Source organism: Callospermophilus lateralis, chromosome 14 (genome assembly GCF_048772815.1).
Source record: "Callospermophilus lateralis isolate mCalLat2 chromosome 14, mCalLat2.hap1, whole genome shotgun sequence".
Lineage (NCBI taxonomy): Eukaryota > Metazoa > Chordata > Mammalia > Rodentia > Sciuridae > Callospermophilus > Callospermophilus lateralis.
The window spans coordinates 20,677,236-20,703,183 of NC_135318.1; the positions used below are offsets into that span (position 1 = coordinate 20,677,236).

Below are 25,948 nucleotides of genomic sequence, written 5' to 3' on the forward strand. Positions count from 1 at the left end.
CAGTCCCTCAGAGGTGGTATGTCCCAGTCCCTCAGAGAGGAGCATTTGCAGTCCTTCAGAGAGAAAGCAGCATAGACCCTCAGAGAGGAGCCATCGCAGACCCTCAGGGAGAAAACATCACAGTTCCTTAGAGAGAGGTCGAAGTACCTCAGAGAGGAGTCATCGCACTCCCTCAGAGAGGAGCCGTCGCAGTACCTCAGAGAGGAGCCATCCCAGTACCTCAGAGAGGAGTCATCCCAGTACCTCAGAGAGGAGCCGTCGCAGTACCTCAGAGAGGAGTCGTCAAAGTACCTCACCCAGAAGCCATCGCAGTTCCTCAGAGAGAAAACGTCACAGTCCCTCAGAGAAGAGGTGTCGAAGTCCCTCAGAGAGGAGACTTCGCAGTCCCACAGAGAGGAGCCCTCGCAGTCCCTCAAAGAGGAGCCATCGCAGTCCCTCAGAGAGGAGCCATCGCAGTGCCACAGAGAGGAGCCGTGGCAGTCCCTCAGAGAGGAGCCATCGCAGTGCCACAGAGAGGAGCCGTGGCAGTCCCTCAGAGAGGAGCCATCGCAGTCCCACAGAGAGGAGCCGTCGCAGTCCCTCAGAGAGGAGCCATCGCAGTGCCACAGAGAGGAGCCGTCGCAGTCCTCGCAGTCCCTCAGAGAGAAGACGTCGCAGTCCCTCAGAGAGGAGCCGTCGAAGTCCCTCAAGGAGGAGCCGTCGAAGTCCCTCAGGGAGGAGCCGTCGAAGTCCCTCAGGGAGGAGCCCTCGCAGTCCCTCAGAGAGGAGACGTCGCAGTCCCTCAGAGAAGAGCCTTCGTCGCAGTCCCTCAGAGAGGAGCCGTCGTCACAGTCCCTCAGAGAGGAGCCGTCGTCGCAGTCCCTCAGAGAGGAGCCGTGGTAATTTCTCTAAGATATCCTTTGGCAGTCCCCCTGAGATAAGAGGACACAGTCCTTCTGGGAGAACCCATCACAGTCCCTTTGAGATGAGGCAACACAGGCCCTCTGAGAGGAGCCAGCATCGCCACCCTGAGAGAAGTGATCATAGAACCACTGACAGGACCTGTCACCGTCCCTCTGAGAGAAGTCAACGTCGTCATTCCAAGAGGAGACACCGCAGTCATTCTCAGAGAAGACACCGCGGTCACTCTGGGAGGAGACACCGCGGTCACTCTGGGAGGAGACACCGCAGCCACTCTGAGAGGAGACACAGCAGCCACACTGAGGGAATCCATCAGAATCTCCCCAAGGAGAGGCTCAAGCACAGCTCCCCTAAGGAGAGGCCCAGACATAGTTTGTCTAAAGATTCCAAGAGTTACTCAGCCATGCCTCCCATAGACCAAAACGAGAACTTCAAAAGCAAGACGAGTTTGGAGGCCCGAAGCTAGTAGATGAGGAGAGCTCTGCCCCTGTTATAAATCGTCTTCCTTAAATTTTCACCCTTTCCTGGCTTCTTTCCTGCTTAGCCACTGCCTCCAATTCCTGCACCCTCAGCAATGAAAGGGCTGCTTGATCTCTCTACCTGGGGGAGGGGGACACATAATGAGTCTGTAATTTCTCTAAGATCAATAAAGGGGCAATAATTGATCTCCATGTGCATCTACAGGACCACGACCGGGGTGGGTGCGGAAAGCTGGGACAAGTGTTGTCGTGCAAAGGGACTGAGCACCGGGCGGGAGGCCCGGGGCCGGGTGGTCTCCAGACCCTGCCCCCTCGCTCCAGCCCCCGGCTCGCGTTCTCCCAGACCCGCGCCGCAGTGGGGGGTGGGGTCTCTGGAACCGAGGGGGAGCACGTCACGTGACTCTCCAGCCGCAGCCCCCTCGGAAGCTGCTAGGCGGAAGCAGACGTTCAGAACCGGGCTAGGCGGCGCCGAGGCCACATCCGGGAGAGGCGAGGAGAGCGGAAGTGGCGTTGGTCTGGCCGGAGCCCTTGGGTGAAATTGTTAGGCGTGGAGAGGGAGTGATGTCTTCCAGACTCGGTGCAGTCCCCGCTGTGAGTTCCTTGGGGTGACCATGATGCTTTAGAGGGAGCGCTGTCGAGCCAGGAGCACGCGGCCCCTCGCTTTTGTCCCGTGCTCAGAGTTGGTTTTTATCAGACCCCATCGTAGGCCCCACCCTTTTAGATCAGATCCACCTGCCCCCCTCTTCTTTCCCCACTTTTTTTTGCTTGTTCCCCACTTCCCTGGATTCAGTTCCTCTCCAGATTGCCATTAGTTTCTGTTTCTTTTACATCCCCCAATGCCTCCCATAGCCGTTGTCGCCTTTTTTCGCCTCGCTTTTAGAGCCTCTGCCTGGGACAGAGCTTTGGGAATGGGGGAAGATGAAGGCGCAGGTATTGTCACCCGCCTGTGCGTTGTAGGAAGGGAGCACGGTATACTTTTCCTGAAAAGTGCTGCCTTTTTCCGTTTGAGGTAGTTGCCCCGGGAGAGCCTCATTTCTTCTGGGCACAAGGGGGAGTCATCTCTTTGTGGTCGAGGTCCAGAGGACCCTAGCCCTCACTCTGTGCTTGTGATTTGCTAGACCCCGGGACCCACGTCCTTTAAGCAGCAGAGGAGCACCAGGATCGTGGGAGCTAAGAAGTAAGTGGGGTTTTTCTGAGGTCTTTTTATAATTGTGTCGCCAGCGCTGTCCATTGGATTGATGAAAATATCCTGTATCCGCACCGCCCAGTATCGTAGCCACCAGCCACGTATGACTTTTAAGCACTTGAGGTGTAACTAGTGCAACTAGCAAATGGATTTTAATTTTTATTACATTTTAATTAACCAAATTTAAATAGCCACCTGTAGCTAGTGGCTACTGAATTGGACAGTGCAGGTCTAAACCTAGTGTAGTGGAGGAAAACAGCTTGCAAAAAAAAAAAAAAAAAAAAAAAAAAAAACCAAACCAAAAGAACAAATTATAATAAAAATAGAACATATGATTCAGTGGTAGTCCAGCATTTCTCCCCACATGAAATTCGTTCTCATAAATACATTGATGATCTTGGAAAGAAGAGAAAATACAGCTGGGAGAAATTCTTGTATTTTCAAACTATTTGGCTGCAAGGCTGGCTTATTATTTTGTATGCTGAATGTGCTAAGTTTTTCATAGTTAAAAGAAAAAAATTTGAGACTCTCATTAGATGGATTAATTCATTCAGATAACATTGACTAAACGCCTGCTTTTTGCCAGCTGTGTATTTAGATGTACAGAAATGGAAAACAAAAGTAGAAATCCAAAGAGGGGATTTGCAAAAAACCAACAAAATGTGGTGTAATAACTAAATATTTTAAAGTGAGAATTTAATATAGCTGTTAGGGAAAGGGAGTGATAGTCTGAAAGGGAGCAATAACCACAATAGATCATCTGTAAGCATAGGCTTGAAAGTGGAGGAAAGATGCAGTTAGCCAGGAGAAAGGATTTTTCGGAAGAGAGAACAACATTTGAATAGGTAAAAAGTAAATGGGATAGCAAGGTGTTCTATATGACTGGAATGGAGAATGGGGGTTAGCAGAGTGGTCATTCAAAGAGGTTAGCCAGATCATGAAAGGTCTTTTTTTGGGGGGAGGGGGGTGGGGGGAGGGTACCGGGGATTGAACTCAGGGGTGCTTGACCACTGAGCCACATCCCCAGTCCTATTTTGTATTTTATTTAGAAACAGGGTCTTACTGAGTTGCTTAGTGCAGGCTTTTGCTGAGGCTGGCTTTGAACTGGAGATCCTCCTGCCTCAGCCTCCTGAGCCCAGCTTGAAAACAAGCCTTTTTTAACAGCATGCTCAGGTGTTGGACTTTTATCCTGGAAGGGAAAGGTCACTCTGGTAACTTTTTGTAAGATTGATTAGGAAGTGTGTTGGAAAACTGGTTCAGAGGCTATTTTAGGAACAAAAGAGAGGAATGAAGAATATGTGGGGAACAATACATAGGAAATATACATGATGATATAGGCTAGAGCTAAGTGAAAGAAAGATAGGATGTCTGTGGGTTTCTGGCACTGACAAACAGCTGAAGGTTGGAGTAATCCACTGAACTGGGAATTTCTGAATGAGGAGCAACATTTGGAACAAACATAAATGGATTTGGACCTCAGGTGAAGGGCTGGTCTGAAATGAAAAATTGAGAATTATTCGCTATAAAAATTAACTGAAAACATATTTTCTTCTACAAAATAAGTATTCATGAGATCTTCTAGGGAATGTGTTTAAAGCAATATTTCTCAATGTGTACCTTGGTTCACCCAAGGATGATTCTTAAAAAGTATAAACATGAATGGGCTGCCATCCATTAATCAGAATCCAAATCATTGGGATTAGGGTGTGGGAATCTTTATTTAACTAGCTTCTTTAGAAATTGTGAATTTGAAGAAACAAAGGTGAGAAGAGACTAAAAAAGAGTAGAGGATGAAACCATAGAGAATATTAGCCTTTATTTTAATTTAATTTTTTTGGATTGAACCCAGGGGTACTTAACCACTGAGCCACATCTCCAACCCTTTTTATTTTTTATTTTGAGACAGGGCCTTGCCACGTTGCTTAGGGCCTTATTAAATTGCTGAGGCTGACTTTAAACTTGCGATCCTTCTGCCTTAGCCTCCCAAATTGCTGGAATTACAGAATTGCTGAGAATATAGGCATGCACCACCTGGCAAACCAGCCTTTATAAAGATTTTGTAGAATTAAAGAAGTCTGCACACTGGGTGCAGTGGCGCATGCCTGTAATTTCAGTGGCTCGGGAGGCTGAGGCAGGAGGATCATGAGTTCAAAGCCAGCAGAAGCGAGGTGCTAAGCAACTCAGTGAGACCCTGACTTTAGATAAAATAGGGCTGGGATGTGGCTCAGTGGTTGAATGCCCCGGGTTCAATCCCCCTGTACCAAAAATAAATAAATAAATAAATAAATAGTCTACAAAGAGTACTGGGATGAACTAAAATACTTTTTTTTTAGTAAAATCTAAATATTTACATTTAGAAGAATGAACTAGAAGGTCTTAAAAATTCTTATAGATCAGAAAAGGGTTGAAAATTGGCTTAACTTTTCATCTTTGTAATTAGAAGCAGAGACTTGCCACATTGGTGATAAATTATAAAATCACCATAATTATGATAGCCATTATATCATAACAAAGCTTTTTCTTGTTATGTTTATGGAAAGGGAAGTTTGAGATTAATCTGGTTTCAACAAATGGTCAAATGTTCTGAATTGATAGTATAAAATATTTAATGGTTTTTGTTGAGTCCTTTACAAACAAAAGACAGACTTAGAGACAGGGATTCCCTAGCCATCATGACTTAATCTCCAGTATATTAATCAAGATGATCATATGATCATCTCTGTATCTTTTACTGTGTTCATGCTTATTCATGAGAAGAGATATATGTATTTCTGTGTCTTACACTAAGAAACTTGTATAGATGGGGCTGGGGATGTGGCTCAAGCGGTATCGTGCTCACCTGGCATGTGTGCGGCCCGGGTTCGATCCTCAGCACCACATACAAACAAAGATGTTGTGTCTGCCGAAAACTAAAAAATGAGTGTTAAAACTCTCTCTCTCTGTCTCTAAAAAAAAGAAACTTGTATAGAGTACGTTTTCTGAGAGTAGTCACATGGGACTTGACTGTTAATGGCTGGTTGGTACAATCAAGTCTTTATTGAGTAGTGATTGATCCCATTGTTTAGGATGGTGGGTTTCAGCCCTAAAGGACTGCCAATTTCCATTTGAAGTATAATTGATATAAAATAGACTGTACTTATTCAAAGTGTACACTGTGAGCTGGGGGGAATATCTTGGTGGTAGAACATTTACCTAGTGTGTGGCAGACTCTAGGTCTAATCCTTACAAATAAATGAATACTACCTTACAATCAGTTTGTTTATAAAATGCATCTCTGAAACCATCATTGTAATCAAGATAACAAACCTTTCTATCTAACCCCAAAGTTTTTTTTTTTGTTTCCCTTTGCAGTCCATTTCTTTCTCCTCTCCCATCCTCAGGCATTACAGTCCTATTTTCTGTTTATGTACAGTGGTTTACATATTCTAGAATTTTATAAAATGAAATCACATAGTGATTCTCTTTCTCTCTCTCTCTCTCTCTTTTTCTTGTGCCAGGAATTGAACCCAGGGTTGCTTAACCACTGAGCCACATCCCCAGCTTGTTTTTACTTCTTAATTTGAGACAGGGTCTTACTAAATTGCTGGGGCCTTGCTAAGTTGCTGAGGCTGTCTGAACTTGAGATCCTCCTGCCTCAGCCTCCCAAATCACTGGGATTGTAGGCTTGCGTTGTCATGCCCATCTTATATGAGTCTTATATGGACAAATATTTCCGTTTTACTTGATTAGTACATAATATAGTATCTCCCATCCTAGGTTGACTGGATTATGTGGCAGAGTATGTTTATCTTTTTATGAAACTGCCTATGCAAAATAGTATCATTTACATTCATACCAGTAACATAAGAGTTGATCCTTTTAATTTTAGCTAATTTAATAGTTGTATAGTGATGTGATTTTAATTTTTGTTTTTTATTCATTTTAAATGATGTTGAGCATCTTCTCATGTTCTTGTTGGTCATTTGTTTATCTTCTTTTGTAAAGTATTTACATCTTTTACCCATTTTTAAAAAATGGGGTTGTCTTTGTTTTAATATTTAAAAAAATCTATACTGAATATAATTCCTTTGTCTAATAAATATGTCTTGACAAACAAAATCTGGTTTGTTTTTCATTCTCTGAGCGATGTCATTTGAAAGACAAAAATTTTAAAGTATCATTAAAAAATTGTTTCATTTGCCAGGCATGGTAGTATTCGCCTGTAATCCCAGCCACTCAGGAGGCTGAGGCAGGAGGATTGTAAGTTCTAGGCTAGCCTCAGCAACTTAGTGAGGCCCTAAGCAACTTAGTGAGAAATAATAAGTAAAAAGGGTTGGGGATGTGTCTCAGTGGTTAAATGCCCCTGAGTTCAAGTCCCAGTACCAAAAAAAAAAAAAGAAAAAAAAATTGTTCATTTATGTTTCTTGCTTTTTTATTCTCTTTAAGAAACCTTGCTTCCCCTAATTGCAAAGATTTTCTCCTATCTTCTAGAAGTTTTGTAGGTTTTTATACATAGGTCTTCTAGAGTTAATTTTTGTGTGTGGTGTGTGGTGAGGGTCAATGTCAATATTTTTACATTAGTATATTTAACAACTGTTGAAAAGACTTTCCTTATTGAATTGCTTTGATACCTTTATCAAAATCACTTGAAGCCGGGCATGATGGTGCACACCTGTAATTCCAGCTTCTTGGGAGACTGAGGCAGTAGGATCACAAGTTTGAGTCCAGCCTGGGCAACTTATCAAGAACCTCTTTCAAAAAAATTTTTTTAAAAAGGTCTAGCTACACCACACACATACGTAAAAATTCAGTTGCATAGAGCTAGGGATTATAGTGCATTGGTAGAGTGCTTGCCTGGCATTTGAGAGGCCCTGGGATCAGTCTCCAGAACCTAAAAGGAAAAAAAAAAAAAAAAAAAAATCAGTTGAACATGTATCTGTATAGGTCTGTTTCTGGATAGTTCTTATTATGTTCTGTTAATGTTTAGAGTTAAGTCTTGAAATTAGATAAGGCAAGTCTTATCTCTTTTGGCATTTAAAAAAATAATTTTAGTTATTCTAGCTTTTTTACATTTTTATATAAATTCTAGAATCAAGTTGCCAGTATCTATAAAAAGAAACATGTTGAGTATTGATTGGTATTATATTGGATCTATAGATTCATTTGAGGAAAATGCCATTTTAACATTTTTCTTATTTATGAGCATGAGGTACTTTGCCATTCATTTAGGTTTTCTTAACACTCTTAGCAATGTATTGTAGTTTTCATAGTAAAAGCCTTTGGATGTCTTTTGTTAGATTTGTTAGTATTTTATGTTATCGTAAATGGTATCATTTTTACGTCACTTTCTAGTTGCTTGTTACTAATATATAATAATTGACTTTTTTTTTTTTTTCCTTTCCTTTTCTCCCCCTTTGTTACTGGGTATTGAACCCAGGAGCACTTTACTATGAAGCTATATCCCCAGCCCTTTTTGTTGTTGAGGGTCTTGCCTAGTTGCTGAAGCTGACTTTGCATTTGTGATCCTCCTACCTCAGCCTCCTGAGTTGCTGGGATTACAGGCCTGTGCCACTGTGCCCCACTTAATAATTGACTATTGTATCTAGCTTTGTATCTTGCCACTTGCTAAATTCCCCTCCCCCCCCTTTTTTTGTGGTGCTGGGTATTGAACCCAGGGCCCTGTGCATATGAGGCAAGCACTCTACCAGCTGAGCTATATCCCCAGCCCTGCTAAGTCCCTTTATTCTAGTAATTATTTGCAGATTCCTGGTATTTTTCTTTGTAAACAGTCACATAATCTGAAAGTGTGGACAGTTTTACTTTTTTCCTTTTGATTTTTTTTCCTTTTTGTAACCTTATTACAGTATGTTTCAACATGAAATAATCTGATCCTTGAGGGTTTTTTTTTGGAGAATTTGACAATTTCAGTTTAATAGCTGTAGGGCTATTCAGATTTCCAGTTTGTTCTTTTTTTTTTAATGTCAGTTTAATTTATTGGCAAAGAGTTATTCGAATTATTCTCAGTACTTTAATGTTCATATGATATGTCATAATAACCTCTTCAATTTCTGATATTACTTATGGTATCTTTTTTTAAAAATTTGATCAGTCTAGCTATAGGATTCTCAATTTTATGATCATTTCAAAGAACCAGATTTTCCCTATTGTCAATTTCCATTGTCTAGTCCATCGATTTTTCATCTTTCCTTCTTTGTTTTACTTTGCTCTTCTTAAGTTATCGTAGTTAAAACTTTAGTTATTAATTTTTAGTCTTTCTAATACAAGCAATCAAAAATTAAGTTTCCTTCTAAGTACTTTAGTTTCAGCCACACTTTTTTTTTGTACCAGGGTTTGAACCCAAGGGCACTTTACCACTGAGCCACCCCAGCTCCCCAGCAGCCCCCCCCCCTTTTTTTTTAAAAATTTTAAAATTGTAGATGGACACAATATCTTTATTTTTTTGTGGTGCTGAGGATCAAACTCAGTGCCTCACATGTGCAACCGCAAGCGCTCTGCCACTGAGCCCCAGCCCTCCCAAGCCCTTTTTTAATATTTTATTTAGTGACAGGCTCTTATTGAGTTGCTTAGTACCTTGCTGAATTGCTGAGGCTGGCTTTGAATCCTCCTGCCTCAGCCTCCTGAGCTGCTGGGATTATAGGCATGGGCATGCGCCACTGTGCCTGGCTCAGCCACACATGTATATAAATTTTTCTTGTTTCTCCAAATATTTTCACATTTCTCTTGCAATTTAATTTTTTTTTTTTTGATATTTATTGTTTAGTTATCGGCGGACACAACATCTTTGTTTGTACGTGGTGCTGAGAATCGAACCCGGGCCGCATGCTTGCCAGGCGAGCGCGCTACCACTTGAGCCACATCCCCAGCCCCGCAATTTAATTTTTGACCTCTAAATTATTTAGGAGCAGAGTATTTAATTTCCACATAGTTTTATTTTTAAAGTGTTTTTCTTTTTTTTTTTTTGCAGTAGTTTACTATTATTGGTTTCTGTTTTCATTTTGATGTGGTCAAAGAATGCAATGTTATTTTCATTCCTTTAATAAAAGTTTAAAGTTTATGGCCCAGCCTGTAATCTTTCTTGGTGTGAATGCACAATGCATTCACTTGAAATGAATGCATATCCTGTACGTTGGGTGTAGCATTCTATGAATGTTAGTAACTCAAACAAGGTGGCTACCAAACTAGTTCATTTATGTGTTCACTGAATTTTTGTCAAAATTCTACTAGTTGCTGAGAGGAGAGATTAAAATTTCCTAAAATTGTGGAATGTCTATTTTCCCCTTTAATTCTGTCAGTTTTTGATTTGAGTACTTTGAGGCCCTATTATTAGGCACATACAACAGGTAATTATGTCTTCCTGTTAATTTGACATTTTTGTCATGAAGTGTCTATCTCTGGCAATCCTGACTGTCTTGAAGTCTGTTTTATATGAAATTAAAATAGTTACTCCAACTTTCTTATGTTTGCTGATTATCTGGGATAGGTTTTTTAATTCATTTACTTTCAATCTGTCTATGTCTATATTTAAAGTGTGCCTCTTGTAAGCAAATATATTAGTAGGGTCTGCCTTTTTATTGATTATTTCAATCTCTGATTTTTACCTGGAATGTTTAGACCATAAGCATTTAAATTAATATCGGTATATTTGGTTTTAGGTCTGTCCATATATTATTTTTCTCTTTCTTGTTTTTTTCCCTTTGTTATTCTTTCAGAGTATTTGAGCGCTTAGTGTCCCATTTAAATGTATTTACCATAACTGGGTTTTTGTCTATGTCTCTTTATATTTTTTTAAGTGGATCCTTTAGGATTTATAATATTCATATTTATCCTTTAACAGTCTTATTTATATTTAATATCTAACACTTTGCTTAATTGTAGAAACCTGGGCTGGGGGTGTGGCTCAAACGGGAGTGCACTGGCCTGCCATGCATGTGGCCCAGGTTTGATCCCCAGCACCACATACAAACAAAGATGTTGTGTCTGCCGACAACTAAAAAAAATAAATATTAAAATTCTCTAAAAAAATAAAAAATAAAAAAAATTGTAGAAACCTTACAGCCATATAGATTATTTTAATCTTTTGCCCACCTCCCATTATAGTATAGTTGTTTTATGTATTGTACCTACATACCATATATTGAAAAACTCTATAAGATAATGTTAAAATTTTGCTTTAAAATTTTAAAAATACTTACCCAGTGTTTACCATTTCTGTTGCTTCATTCTTGAAAATCCAAGTTTCTCTCTGGTATCATTTTTCTTCAGCTGGAATTTCTTCAGCTTTAGCATTTCTTAAATCTCTTAGTTTTTATTTATTCGAAGAAATATTTATTTATTTATTTTTTAAGATAACTTCATTTTATTTGTTAGAATATTCTTTTGTGTGGTGCTGAGGATCAAACCCAGGGCCTCACACGTGCTAGGCAAGCACTCCACTGAGCTACAACCCGACACTGCCCCCCTACCCCCGAAATATTCTTAAGTGTATTTTCACTGAATGTAGAATTCTGAGTTGACAAATCTTTCCTCTCAGGATCTTATAGATTTATTTATCTATTTATTTATATTGGTTCTTTTTAGTTATACATTGCAATAGAATCCATTTTGACATAATTATAAAAGCATGGAATATATCTTGTTCTAATATAGTCTCCTGTACCTCTCCTTTCTCTTCCCTCCCTCCACCTCCTGGGATCTTACAGATATTGTTGCATTGTCCTCTGGCCTCCTTGATTTCTGTTGAGAAATCCATGATGGTGTGAATCTCTGGTCCCTGTAATGTAAGATGTTGTTTTTCTGAAGCTGTTCTCTAGATTTATTTTTAATCTTTGCTTTTAAATAATTTTGTTTGATTAAGATGTGTCTGTGCGTGTTTTCTTTGAGTTATCCTACTTAGTGTTTGTTGAGCTCCTCGAATCTTTTAAATTTATGTCTTTCATTAAATGTGGGAGGTTTTTTATCATTAGTTTTTCCAAATTATTTTTCTTTCTCCAAGGAGAAGAGAAGGTATCTTCTTCTCCTTGAACCACAGCTACACTTAAGTTAGAACTTGGAGATTGATCCACAGGTTGTTGAGTCTGTGAACTGTTTTTTGTTTTTTTTTTTTCAATTTCCTTTTTCTCTTTGTTCTTCAGATTGGATCATTTCTATTGCTCTGTCTTCAAGTTCACAGACTCTTTCCTCAGTCATCTTCATTCTGCTACTGAACCCATGGAGTGAGTTTTTATTTCAGATATTGCATTTTTCAGTTCTGAAATCTCATTTGATTCTTTTTTATGCTTTCTGTTTGTTGATAATTCCTGCCTTGTCTTTCATTTCATGTGTATTTTCCTTTATAAGCAATTATAATAGCAGCTTGAAAGTATTTGACAGTTCTGGTATCTGTTGATGATCTATTCCTTTGAGAATTACATTTTTCTGGTTTTTTGTGTTGCATTTTGGAACTTATCTTTAACATTGTGAATATTATTTATGTAAACTTTGGATCCTATTGTAATCTTCTATAGGAATCTTGCTGTTTTTCTTTTAGCAGGCAGCCTGTTTAGGTTCAAGCCCTAAGTTCTGCCTTACCTTCTGAGAGCAATGGTTAAAAATCTCAAGTTTTGTTCTTTACATTTTTGCTATGATGTAAATGGGGGCTCATCTCATTCACAATAGCCCAAGAGTTAGTTTGAGATTTCTTCAGGTGTCTCAGATTGTCAGTTCTCTAGGCTTTTGCTGCATTGTTTTGGGTCACTTAGTTCAAATTTTATTTCAGTTTTCAGTCTTTACTAGACTAATTTTAATATGCCTCTCACATATCTTGCTAAGGTTAGGCTGTGATTTGTATGGCTTCAAATGCAAAATTATGGAATCGCCTTCTGTGCCTTTCTTCTCTCCAGAATTTTCCACACTCTTGCCAACAGGGACTCCTTTTCCTGATTATGTAACCAGAAGGTTGGGGTTTCTGTTGGAATTTAAGCTGCCCATACTGCTCTGCACATAGGCCCAGCATTGTTGCAGAGTCATGAAACAACTGGGAAATTTCATTCCACATAGGTAACATCTCTCAGTTTTTACTCCCCTGCATAATCCACTGCTTTTGTTTAATATCAAAGTAATCAGCAGGAAGGATGGGCTGTAGTGAGCTTATGCTACCATACCAGAACCAGGACCACTCTATTGAATTTGTAATATGGGACCTCATGCAGAGAACTGAAAATTGTTCTTCCCTACTCATAGGATACTGAAGCCATCTTTTATGTTTATGCTGATTTCCATCCCCTTCCTCCCAAAGGAAACCATGTAAATAGGTGTCATGTTTGTCCTTAAATATTTATGAATCCTTTTAAAACTGGAAGAGCTGCTTTATATATGTATTTAATTTTAATTTACTGAGGTGACATTGTAATAGATTCTTTCTATTTCTTTTCCCATTCATCAGAGAATGCCTTTTAGTTAAATTCTGTGTGTAGAATTGGCTTATTGTGTTTGACGACTACATAGTATTTCATAATTGGTATCTATCACATTTTATATATTTTCCTAAGGAAGGTCACCTGGGATAATTAACTTTCATTCTCTACTCTTACAAATGTAAGGTATGTGTGATTTTTTTTCTCCTCCCCAAGATTGGGGATTTAACCCAGGGGTGCTTTACCACTGAGCTACTCCTTAGTCATTTTTTTCTTAATTTATTATTTTGAGAGAGTCTAAGTTGCTATGGGTCTCACTAAATTGCTGAGGCTGGCCTTAAATTTGCAATCCTCCTGCCTCAGCCTCTTGTCACCGGAATTATAGGCATGTGCCACCATGCCCTGCTTATTAATTTTTTAGAAATATTTAAAAAATTTTAATGGACCTTTATTTTATTTATTAATTTATTTATTTGTGGTGCTGATAATTGGACCCAGTGCCTCAAATATGCTAGGCAAGTGTTCTACCACTGAGCTATAGCCCCAGCCCCTCAGTAATGCTTTTTAATTGATATACTCACTAGTCTTAGATTTAAGAATCTAGATCTAGCTTTTTATCAGGAGTCTCTAAACAGTGTAACTCAGGAAAGATAGCATTTTTTCTTCAGCTGTAGAAACTAAGCATTGTGTTGCCAAGTTAAGACAAGGCAGCTCTCATTATGGTTTATAGAGGAGACTGAGCAAGAAGGAAGATGGATCAGATTAGTGTCTATAGACTGGTTTTTTCCCTTTCTATTCTCAAGAGATATCCTTTAGTTACTGTCCCCCTAGCAGAGAGAGAGGGAAACTTGGACTTTTCTGGTTACTGATCTAGGGGATCTGAGAGTCACAGAATACCCAATTACATTGCTTAAAATTTCTTTTTCTTAGATAAATCCAGGAAAGAATTGCAAAATGGACTGCTTACTCTTTCTGATTATAATGAAGTATAATAATAATTATATATGTTATGTTAGACTGATCAATGTAATTTTTAGATTACAATTTATAATTTTTTAAAAAATTAGCCTTCTATATATATATATATATATATATATATATATATATATATATAAATTGTTGTTGATAGACCTTTATTTTATTCATTCATCTATGTGCAGTGCCGAGAATCAAATCCAGTGCCTCACATATGCCAGGCAAGTGCGCTACCACTGAATCACAGCCCGAGTCCCAAAATTAGCCTTCTTAATAAAATAAAATTAGCTGCCTTAGTTTTTTGCACAAGTAACCGACTTGATTATCTTCCTATGATAAAATAATTAATAAGGGTTTTACTCCAGACCCTCGTTGGTACATGATTTTTGTGTCATGTTAGTAGCAGGACCCAGTGCTCCATAAAGGATAATAGTTTCCAGTACACTATCCCTCACGATGACTCCTTAAGCGGCTCATCATCGGCCTCTTCATGTGAACCAGTGAGTGATTTTCCAGCATCCTTCCGAAAATCTACCTACTGGATGAAAATGAGGAGAATCAAACCAGCTGGAACTTCTCGTACTGAAGGTATCAGAATTAATGTCTGTTTCCAAAGACAGTGTGCTCTGAAGTTATATTTTGAGATAGTTGCTATAAGTGATTCTTTTTTTTTTTTTTTAAGTTGTAGTTAGAAACAATACCTTTATTTTGTTTATTTTTATGTTGTGCAGGGGATTGAACCCAGTGTCTCACACATGCTAGGCAAGTGCTCTACCACTGAGCCACAACCCCTGCCCTATAAGTGATTTTTAAAGTATTAAATGCCACAGATGTTTAATCTCATTAGTGATTAAAAGATTTTAACATGGTAGGCTATTGCGTACTGTTATCTTCATGAATTGTCTAATAGAGTAAAATACTGCTGACTCTACTCTTCTAGTTTAAACTTCAAATCAGCCTTCTTCTCTATGGGATTTGAACTTCTTTCCTGTGTTCTGGTTTGCTCTTTTTTTGCGGATGTAAGGGCTGGATAAAGAGTCATGGTAGTATATTCTAGAGAATCACAGTCACAAGTGACTGGTAGCTCTCTATTTTGAACAGTTCTACTTCAGTGATAGCCTCAAATCAAGAAACAAAATATTTCCCGAAGACTTTTTTTACTTTTAGGGAAGAATTGATGATTCCAGAGTGGAGGGTCAGTCAGTTAATTAGAAATTATACCAGCTTTCCTAAAATACCACAACACTTCTTTGAGGCCTGCATTCACTAGTGATCTTTCTCTTTCATAGTCTTATGAATGATGTCTTGAAGACAGGCCCAAAAGTTCATTTACAAATTGTACTGAGTTGGTGTTTTGTTTTTTGTGTGATATTTCAGGGTCAGGTGGAGCATCAGCAAAAGGAAAAAGGAAACCCAAGCAGGAAGAAGATGAAGATTATGGTGAATTTCCTCAGAAAAAGCATAAGCTTTATGGTAAGGGGTTCATTTTGCTACTTTTTCCTTGGGTCACTAGGCTTTATTCTTCGAGGATAAAAGAGAATGAGACTTTGGGGGCTGGGGTTGTGGCTCAGTGGTAGAGTGCTTGCCTAGTATGTGTGAGGCACTAGTTTGATTCTCAACACCACATTATAAATAAGTAAATAAAATAAAGGTCCATCAACAACTAAAACAAAAAGAAGATGGGCTGGGGATGTGGCTCAAGCGGTAGCTAGCTCGCCTGGCATTCGTGCGGCCCGGGTTCTATCCTCAGCACCACATACAAACAAAGATGTTGTGTCCGCCGAAAACTAAAAAATAAATATTAAAAAAAATTCTCTCTCTCTCTCTCTCTTTGAAAAAAAGAGGGAGGTTTGGGCCTTTATTGTCTTTAGAACCCTTTGAATTTGGGGATGGGAGTAGCCTCATCTTAACTTTTGTGACTTAAAGGAGGCAGGCAGTTGAATGAGTGGAGTTTTGTGTCTAGGTGAAGGGGAGGGAAGAGATTTTGGTATTAGGGAGGGGTTAGTAAAGGTAACATGTGAACTCCATGTCTCCATCTTGTGTCAGGGAGGAAGCAACGGCCTAAAACTCAGCCTAATCCCAAATCCCAGGCTCGTCGTATTCGGAAGGAACCACCAGTTTATGCAGCAGGTATGCTTTCTTTTGGAAGCTTTGCGGGATGTAGTAAAAACTCTGGTTTATTTTTGTGTCCATGAGGAGTGATGTACTCGAGCATTTCTTAAGGAGGTATTTGTTAAGTGTCTGTTTTGGAAAAAGATAACTTTTAGAAGTTATATACAGGAAGAATCTGTATATAATAGCCAGGAAGGGGAAAAACCATTTTATGACACTTTTCCTAAATTGTGAAATTATGACTTTTTGTTTCTTGAGAATACCGCAGATCACAAAGTGTCATTTTTCTCTCCTTTGTAGGCAGTTTGGAAGAACAATGGTACTTAGAAATCGTGGATAAAGGCAGTGTTTCTTGTCCTACCTGCCAGGCAGTGGGGAGGAAGACCATAGAGGGTTTAAAGAAACACATGGAAAACTGCAAACAGGTTAGATATCTTGTGGCATTTCATAATGGTTAGGATTTTTTACCCAAAATTTAGACCTGGTACTGTGTATAATATGCTGAATACAGTGGGTTAGGGGGAAGCATTGTGTGGCAGAGAGAATGTAGACTTTGCACTTGACAGACTTGGGTTTGAATCCTCACTTAGCTATGTGTTAGTTGTGGCATTTAGCTTTTTATATGTAGACTTTAGTTTCCTCTTTTGTAGAATGGAGAAAAAATAACTACTGTGGGTATTCCATGTGTGGATAAGAAAAAAGTAATGCATGTTAAGTGTTTAGCCCACTGCATAGCAATTTGTGGTATTCTGTTTCTCTGTTGAACAGTGGGGTACTGAGTACTATGTTTTTCTTTTAGGAAATGTTTACTTGCCATCATTGTGGGAAACAACTTCGTTCACTGGCAGGGATGAAGTATCATGTCATGGCGAATCATAATAGTTTGGTAAGAGTGTCTTCTCTGTGAGCTCATGTGGTGTGTGGATATCTTTTATTAGGTCAATGTACATATCTCAGTGCAGATGATTGAGGTTCTGGGACCTCATAGGTGTATAAGAAGACTCTATTCAAGATTTAAGCACAATGAAACCATGGAGGTAGACCGTAGATACTTGTGTGGGTAGATTATCCCCAAAGGCTCATATCCTGGGAGGAAGAGGCTCAGATTCTTATTTATATTCTCTTTACTTCCTTTGTCTGTCTAGAAGATGGAGAAAACTAGAACTTGGAGAAAACCAGAATATTAGCTTAGCTGCTAGTCCAGTTCTTCATTTTCTGTGTTTCTTTTGCTGTCTGGCATTTCCATGAATCATCTACTTATTTGCTTCTCTTGATTTCTAGCCCATTTTGAAGGCTGGAGATGAAATAGATGAACCAAGTGAGAGGGAACGGCTTCGAACAGTCCTAAAGAGACTGGGAAAGCTCAGGTGCATGCGTGAGGTAAGAGCTCAAGGACAGCAACTCCTCCCTGGAGTCCCAGGTCATTGTCTTTCTTTTGTTGTTCTCCATTTCTCCTTCTTTTCCTTTATGGACTTCCTAGTTCTTACAGCATATGATGGCCCCTGCTTCTCTAGGTCTCTTGAATTCATTTATAGTTCTTTATTTTCTTTCTCATCCCCCAAAGTCCCCTCCTCTTTGTTTAGAGGGATTTCTTTACCAACTTTTTTTTTTTTTTTTTGGTGTGATGAAGAGGAACCAAGTAACCTCACTATGATGAACAACTTTAATGTTGCTGGCTGTTTGATATTGGGGTGGGGTTGGATCACAGACCAAGCAGGAAACTATGATACAAAGTAGGTGCCTGATTATAATGCAGCAAATGCCAACTGTTTTAGTCAGCTTTTTACTGCTGTGACTAAAAGACCTGACAAGAACAGTTTTAGAGGAAGAAAAGTTTATTTGGGGCTCACCATTTCAGAGGTCTCAGTCCATTCCTTGGGGCTCAATTAAGGCATGGTGAGTGTGGTGAAGGAAGGTAGCTCACATGATGATCAGGAAGCACAGGGAGACTCCACTTGCCAGATACGAATGTATACCCCAAGTGCATATCCCCAGTGACTGTTCTCCTCCAGGCATACCCTATCTGCCTTCAGTTCCCACTCAGTTAATTCCATCAGGGAATTCACTGGTTGGGTTAAGGCTCTTATAATCTAATCATTTCTCCTCTAAACCTTCTTGCAATGTTTCACACGTGAGCTTTTGGGGGCACACCCAAATTACAACACTAAATAAACTGATTGAATATCATGGCTCACAGATAGGACATCCAGGGAAACGAATGGATTGTACCAAGGGGAATGTTGGAGAAAGTCTTATAATATCACAGTGTTTTTTTGTATTTTCTGTTGGTGAATGTTGTATAGCTTTTTATAAATTTAGGGATTATGTCAAAAGATGTAAGATTCTAGCTGGGTGGGATGGCATGGCACATGCCTGTAATCCCAGTGACTTGGTAGGCTGAGGCAGGAGGATCACAAGTTCAAAGCCAGCCTCAGCAACTTAGCAAGGTCCTAAGCAACTTAGTAAGACTGTGTCTCAAAATAAAAAATATAAAGATCTAGGGACGTGACTCAGTGGTTAAGCACCCCTGGGTTTAATCCCTGGTACCAAAAAAACCCAAGATTTTAGATTCTAATGTGGGTCTGTTTCCTGTGTTCAGAGTTGCTCCAGTACCTTCACCAGCATTATGGGATATCTATACCATGTTAGAAAATGTGGCAAAGGGGCTGCAGAGCTGGAGAAGATGACCCTGAAGTGTCACCACTGTGGAAAACCATATAGATCGAAGGCTGGACTTGCGTATCACCTGAGGTCAGAGCATGGGCCTGTGAGTATTGACTCCTCTCTAGACCCTTTTTTGGGGTTGTACTTTGTGGTGTGTACCCCTACCTCTTTCTGTATATCTTGGTTTGTCCTTTTGTGTCAACTTTTAATCTTTGAATGCTTTTGTTTTCTCTTTCTAATTCTTTTTCTCATTCTTATTTCTGACTTTGGAACGTTATTAGGTTAGGGAAATGAAAATTCAAAGTATAGTCCAGAGCTGGAGATGTTGCTCAGTGGTAGTGTACTAGCCTACCATGTACAAGGCCCTAAATTCTACACTGGTACCACAGAAAACAAAACAAACCAAAAAAAGTAAAGTATATTTAAGGAAGAAGTGAATGTTTTTTATTTTTCCTTGGTACTGGAAATTGAATCCAGGGGGCTTTTTCTATTGACCTGTAGTCTCCTGCCCTTTTTATTTATTTATTTATTTTGAGATAGGGTCTCATTAAGTTGTGGAAGCTGGCCTGGAACTTATAATCCTTCTGTCTCCCAAGTAGGTGAAATTACAGGGATGTACCACCGCATCCAACTTTATTGTTGCATCTTTTAAACTAAAAGCATTCCCCTTTAGTTGGAAATTTTTTTGGACTCTGTCCAGCTTGTCTCTATTCTAATTTTTGTTTTGTGTAAATGTGTGTTGACTTTTTCCCCCTGATTACATTTCCAAGCTTCCCTGTTGTGTGTTTTTGATAGTCAGGTTTATTAAGATATAATTTACATATGGAATATTTGCCCTTTTTTTTTTTTTTTTTTTTGTGATTCTGGGGATTGAACCCAGGGCCTTGTGCATAGGAGACAACAAGCACTCTACCAGTTGAGTTGTATCCCCAGCCCAATATTTGCCTTTTTAAATGTACATTTAGGAGTTTTGGCACCTATATTCATGTAACCACCACTGAACTACAAGTCCAGTGTAGTTTTTTGGTACTGGGGATTGAACCAGGGTGCTGAGTCATATCCCTAACCCTTTTTATTTTTTATTTTGAGACAAGGTCAAACTAATTTGCTTAGGGCCTTGCTAAATTGCTGAGTCTGGCCTAACACTTGTGATCCTCCTGTCTTAGCCTTTTGAGCCATGGGATTACATATATATACCATGACTCCCAGCAGCCCTTTATTTTTCATTTTGAGAAAGGATCTCACTAGTTGTCAAGGCTGGCCTTAAATTTGGAATCCTCCTGCCTTAGCCTCCCGAAGTCACTGGGATTGTATGCATGTGCCACAGTACTTTGAGGTAGTTTGTGTTTAGTGAAGTGTCTGTTCAAACCCTTTGATCATTTTTTGGGCAGATTTTGGGGGATTTTTAAATTGTTTTATTAAGTTGTAAGTATAGTTATTCATATATTCTGAATTCAAGTCCCATCAGATATATCATATTTTACAGGTTTTTCAAATAACATTTCAATAAAGTTCAATTCATACTTTTTTTGTTTTTGTGGGTTTTGTATTTGTTTATCTAGAAAACCTTTTTTTTTTTCTAATTTGTAATTTTCTGCTGTTGCTGTAATTCACCACAAACTTAAGGCTTCCAACAACACAAATGTTTTACATTAGTTCTTTAGTTATTATTATTATTATTTTTGGCAGTGGACATTGAACCCCGGGGCGCTTAACCACTGAGTCACATTATCAGCCCTTTTTTTATATTTTGTTTAGAGACAGGGTCTCGCTAAGTTGCTGAGTCTAGCTTTGAATTTACAATCCTCCTACCTCAGCCTCCCAAGCCATTGGGATTACAGGCATGCACCACCATGCCTGGGTCCCCTGCCTCTTCTGCTGCATCTCTCCTACTTAAAGTCAACTGATTCTGGACTTGAATCACATTTATATAGAATTTTCTCTTATCATCACCTAGATTAGTTTGATTGATTTATGACATTAACCTAGCCAAATTGACACTTTATAATCACAAAATTTTTTTCCCACAGTTTCTTCTAGAATTTTTATAATTTAATATTTTACACTTAGAACTGTGGTCGTTTTGAGCTAATTTTTGTATATAGTGTGAGGTATGGGTTGAAGTTTATTTCTTTGTATATGAATGTGTCTTGATTTTTGACAACTTTTACTTAATACAACAGAATAGATTTATTTTATCCTGATAAGAAACTTTTTTACCAGTAAAGTATGCTCTAATCTGGTGGGTTCAATGTTAGTGGTAAAGTTAGTAAGTAGCTCTTTTGCTACTTAGAGCAGAATGGACAACTTTTAATTGCTGGCCTGTGTTTTGTGTGTCTCATTCTTGCAGATTTCCTTCTTTCCAGAGTCGGGACAGCCAGAGTGCTTAAAAGATATGAGCCTGGAGCCAAAAAGTGGGGGGCGAGTTCAGAGGCGTTCTGCTAAGATAGCTGTATACCACTTGCAGGAGCTGGCCTCTGCTGAACTGGCCAAGGAGTGGCCTAAGAGGAAGGTGCTTCAGGACCTGGTACCTGATGATCGAAAGGTATGGTAGAGACTTGTATTAATTTTGGAAACATTATGTTTAATATTGTGTTTACTGTACAGAAAAAATCCAGTGTACTTAAGTTCATGATAAACAACATTTAGCTTCTTTACCCCTGGAGTTGGAGTATATCTGATTCAGCTTGAGTGTTTTGGGGTCAGGTAAGGCTTAGCATAATAGTCTGTTTCTGAAGTTTCTCAAGTAGCCCTCTTAATTTTGTATTACTTCCAGAGAGAACCTGAATTCTCGGATTAGATTTTTGCCTAATCTTTGTCTAGTATGATTCTGGTTTGTTAGTTCATATATAGTAGTTTATGTTTAGTTTAGGTAAGTGGTTTCAATTTGGTTTTGTAGCACTGGAACTCCCTGCCCACCAAACAAAAGTTTATGCAAAATACCAGTATATAAGCCGGGTGCAGTGGTACACACCTGTAATCCCAGAGATTTGATAAGCTGAGACAGGAAGATCATAAATTCAAGGTCAGACTCAGCAATTTAGTGAGGCCCAAAAGCAACTTAGTGAGACCTTGTTTCAAAATAAAAAATAAAAGTGTTGGGGATATGGATCAATGGTAAAGAACCTCTGGGTTCAATCTCAGTACCCCTATCCCCTGCCCCCCCTCCCCCCCCAAAAAAAAAAGAAAGAAAGAAAAACCACCAAAGCAGTCCATAAAATAACTTAAAAGCAGATCTGCTCTGGATAAACTGAGGGTCATGAGCCCAAAATTTATCTATTTGGCCTTCCCTTTTATACTTTCGTTTTTCCCCTACCTGACCCCTAGTATCCTTTTGAGGGATGCTAACCTGTTTGAGAATCATTGGATTAGAGTAGACCTTAGAAGAAGGAGCATCAGTCAAGGGGAGACAGAGGCCATAGACTCTGGGATCATCAGGGAACAGTTTGAGGGCATGTACAATATACAATTAAGGTCTTGTTACTCTCCAGAGTATCATGAACAGTTTATATTTGGCCTAGGACATTGACTTATGTGACAGGAATGTTATGTCTTAGAAGAAATAAAGTCAAATCCTAGAATCTAACACACCTCTGTTTTGGTCAAAAAACCAGTCCTGTCCAAGGAATTGGATCTTGTTTTTAATATCAGAGCATCCTTTTTTGTTTCAAACTTACTTCTTTATTTTTTTTCCTCTTGCTACAGGCTATCTAAATTCAGTTTAAATGTGAACTTTGCACAGTGATGTGTATCTTGTGATATTACAGTCAAGTTTCACTGAACCTGGTATGTGGTAGGGAATTTGAAATAAATATTTAATTCATTGATAAGATTTAATAGTCTTATTTAGCAGATACTCTCCTAAAATCACAAAACAGTTTTATATTTTTGACAGTTATGGGTAAAGGGCATTATTTTATTTTATAGCATAAAATTTAATTTTGAATAGGTAATATATATTCTACTGGTTCAAAAATTAAAATGATGATAAACATTGAGCTATACCACTCTCACCCTCTCCTTGTTATGATTACCTCTTCTGATTGGCTTCTTGTGAATATTTCTAGTGTTTCTAAATATACATGTAAGCAATATGTATTTTCTCAAAAAAAATTATTTTTTGGTACCATGGATTGAACTAGGGGCACTTAAGCACTGAGCCACATCCCCAGCTCTTTTTTTCTTTTAAGACAGGGTCTTGCTAAGTTGCTGAGGCTGACCTTGACCTCTTTAAGTTGCCTCAGCCTCCAAGTTGCTGGGAATACAGGCATGTGTCACCACACCCTGCTCAAAAGTTTTTAGTTTTGAAATAATTTTTAGATCTATAGACCAGTTTCATAGTATAGAGTTCCCACGCACTCTTTTTTTTCATTATTATTTTTTATAGTTTTAGGTGGATACAATGTCTTTATTTTATTTTTATGTGGTGCTGAGGATTGAACCCAGTGCCTCATGCATGCTAGGCGAGCACTCTACCACTGAGCCACAACCCCAGCCCGCGCCCCCCAATGCACTCTTTACCCAGCTTCCCCTAATGCCAACACCTTAAATGGCCATGCCACGGTATCCCACATTTTATTTAGTTATTGTATCACCTTAGTTTTCTTCAATTTATGGTTCCCCTCTTTGTCTCTATGTCCTTGATGCTTTTAAAGAAGACTGACTGGCTGTTTTATAGAATGTTTCCCCACTATGGATTTGTATGCTGATTTTGAAAGATCAGCTTGAGGATTATATTTTTGGCTACAATACTACCCAGGCAATATTGGCCTTCTCTATGCATCATTTCAGAAGGTACATGATATTGATATGTCCTTTTTTTTTTTTTTTTTTTGGTTCAGGGATTAAACCCAGGATCTCATAACCACTGTTTTTTAGGTTTTATTTTGAGACAGGGTCTCGCAAGTCTGTAGGGCCTCAATAAGTTGCTGAGGTTGGTCTCGAACTTGCAATCCCTCTGCCTCAACATCCTGATATGTCTTTTTATTGACAATAGTAACTAATCAATTGGGTAAGGTGTGTTTTTCAGATATCTCCAGGGTTAAATTAAATAATCTTCTCCTTAATTAGTGGGTATTTTGTGGGGAGATTGAGAATATGAAAATAACCTGTATCTTATCATACTGCCCACTTATTAGTTTATACTAATGATTTTTGCCTGTAACAAGTATTATTATAGTATTTACCTAACGAAGATTTTTTTGTTTCCATCATTTCTTCTACAATTATTAATTGAAATGTATATCATTATAGTCTTCATTCATTATCTCTGGGGGATTGATTCTGGAACCTCTCAGTTACCAAAATCCTTGAATGCTTAAGCCCCTTACATCAGGTGGCATAATATTTGCATAGAATCTATGTACTTCGTCCTATATACTCTATTTACTTATTTGTTTTTTAATTATTTTGGTGCTGGTATTGAGCCCAGGGGCACTAAACCACTGAGCCACATCCACAGCCCTTTTTAATTTTTATTTTGAGACAGGGTCTCATGAAGTTGCTAATACCCTGGGTAAATTGCTGAGGCTGGCCTCAAACTTGACATCCTCCTGCTTCAGCCTCCTGTAAGCCCCCTTGCTGGGATTACAGGCATACACTACCTCACCCTGCCTCCTATAACTTTAAATCATCTCTAGACTAGTTATAATACCCAATACGGTGTAAGTGCTGTGTAAATAGTTGCTATAGTATGTTGTTTAGGGAATATTGACTAGAAAAAATGTTTGTACATGTTCAGTACAGATGAAATATTTTTCTGAATATTTTTAATCTATACTTAATCGGTTCAGCACATGCAGAAGCTAAGGTTGTGGGGGTGCCAGCAGTATACTCATAGATACTTAATTTATTATTTTGTATAATTCAGTGTATTATTTATTTTGCCGCTCAAATTGTCCCAGATTTAGGTACTTTTGAAAGATATTTCAAGTGGGCCCCTGTGTCTCTTTGACATTCCCCTGTCATTTTTTTGAATAGTTTTAAACTTTTTACACTAAGCTCAGCTTGTATTTTTCCTGCCCCACATCTGGAATCAACCATTTTCCAAGGAACACTCCTTCCTTTTTAGAGATTATGTTTATAAACTAAGACTTTAGTGGTAGGTGTGCTCTTTCCTACTGGGCTTTCATTGTTTCTGGGTTTTCTTGGTACCTAGAGCTAAAAGGTACATATGTTTGTATATTTGTGTATGCACACAAAATCCATGTTTATTTCTATGCCTATCTGTATGTATATTAAGTCATAATACCTTTAATTCCAGTCAACACCTCAAATTTCATTCTAGTTTTCCTCTTCCTTATTTGTTACTCCTTTGTCCAAAAGGAGTTTTTATGAGATGGATGATCATATGTCTATATTTCCCTCTTTTTTTTTTTTTTTTTTTTTTTTTGCACTCTGCTCAGATCTGACTCTTGTTATGTCCAGTATCATTACACATTTTCTCAAATCTAGTATGACATCCAGTAGTTTCAGAATTGCTGACACATTCCCCTGTAGAGTTAAAGAATTACTGGAGAATGTTTACATGCAGTTTTTTCACCCTTGGTCTTATAAAATATATAGTAAAAGTACAGTTTTCCAAATTTACTTAGCTTGATTTGTTTTCTTCCTCACCCCCTTCATTATGCTACTCATTTGTAATAGGTTCATGGTTTATTCTATTATATTTGCGTTCTCCCACTTTTCCCCTCTTCCTCAATTTAAATCATTTATTCTTGAAGATTTGTGTAATATTACCATATTTCTAAGTCAGACTTAAAAAAGATATACTTCAAGAAGAGTCACTACTCCTTCCTCCAACTATTCCATTTCCATTTTCCTTTTCTTTCTGTCTGTTCCCACCCACCTTCAAAGATAACCAAACCCATTAGTTTCTGCTTATTCTTTCTAAGCATTTTAATGAGATGGATGATCTTAAGTCTATATTTCCCTCTTTTTATTTTTCTGTGTCTCTTTGACATTCCCCTATCATTTTTTTGAACAGTTTTAAACTTTTTACACTTTTTACACTATGCATGCTATGCTCAGCTTGCATACCTACTCTGTGCTCTGGGTTTTTTTTGCACTCTGTTCTATTTCACTCAATAATATATTCCTAGAAATCACTCCATGTGTATTCACAGAGATTGTCCTCATTTTCTATTCTTTATTTCTTTTTTAGTTGTAGTTGGACACAATACTTTTATTTATTTTTATGTGGTGCTGAGATCTAACCCAGGGCCTCGCATGTTGCTGAGCCA

The 25,948-nt window shown here is 38.6% G+C and overlaps 2 protein-coding genes across 3 annotated transcripts in view; both read left to right on the forward strand.

Annotated features, from left to right (window-relative positions):
• The window catches only part of Spata31h1 (SPATA31 subfamily H member 1), a 40,685-nt gene extending 39,319 nt beyond the window's left edge, over nucleotides 1–1,366 (forward strand). Inside the window, exons 10-11 of the mRNA XM_077105233.1 lie at nucleotides 38–351; nucleotides 400–1,366. Coding sequence (XP_076961348.1) covers nucleotides 38–351; nucleotides 400–1,366 — 1,281 coding nt within the window. The remainder of the gene's footprint in view (nucleotides 1–37; nucleotides 352–399) is intronic.
• A 509-nt stretch (nucleotides 1,367–1,875) lies between these two features.
• The window catches only part of Znf512 (zinc finger protein 512), a 32,565-nt gene continuing 8,492 nt past the window's right edge, over nucleotides 1,876–25,948 (forward strand). Inside the window, exons 1-10 of one of the 2 annotated variants that reach the window (XM_076832689.2) lie at nucleotides 1,876–1,970; nucleotides 2,498–2,556; nucleotides 14,332–14,519; nucleotides 15,309–15,404; nucleotides 15,978–16,061; nucleotides 16,344–16,468; nucleotides 16,843–16,929; nucleotides 17,325–17,423; nucleotides 18,643–18,810; nucleotides 21,058–21,252. In XM_076832689.2, the coding sequence (XP_076688804.1) occupies nucleotides 1,941–1,970; nucleotides 2,498–2,556; nucleotides 14,332–14,519; nucleotides 15,309–15,404; nucleotides 15,978–16,061; nucleotides 16,344–16,468; nucleotides 16,843–16,929; nucleotides 17,325–17,423; nucleotides 18,643–18,810; nucleotides 21,058–21,252 (1,131 nt within the window). In that variant the 5' untranslated portion in view covers nucleotides 1,876–1,940. The remainder of the gene's footprint in view (nucleotides 1,971–2,497; nucleotides 2,557–14,331; nucleotides 14,520–15,308; nucleotides 15,405–15,977; nucleotides 16,062–16,343; nucleotides 16,469–16,842; nucleotides 16,930–17,324; nucleotides 17,424–18,642; nucleotides 18,811–21,057; nucleotides 21,253–25,948) is intronic. The other variant, XM_076832691.2, reaches the window with a different exon arrangement.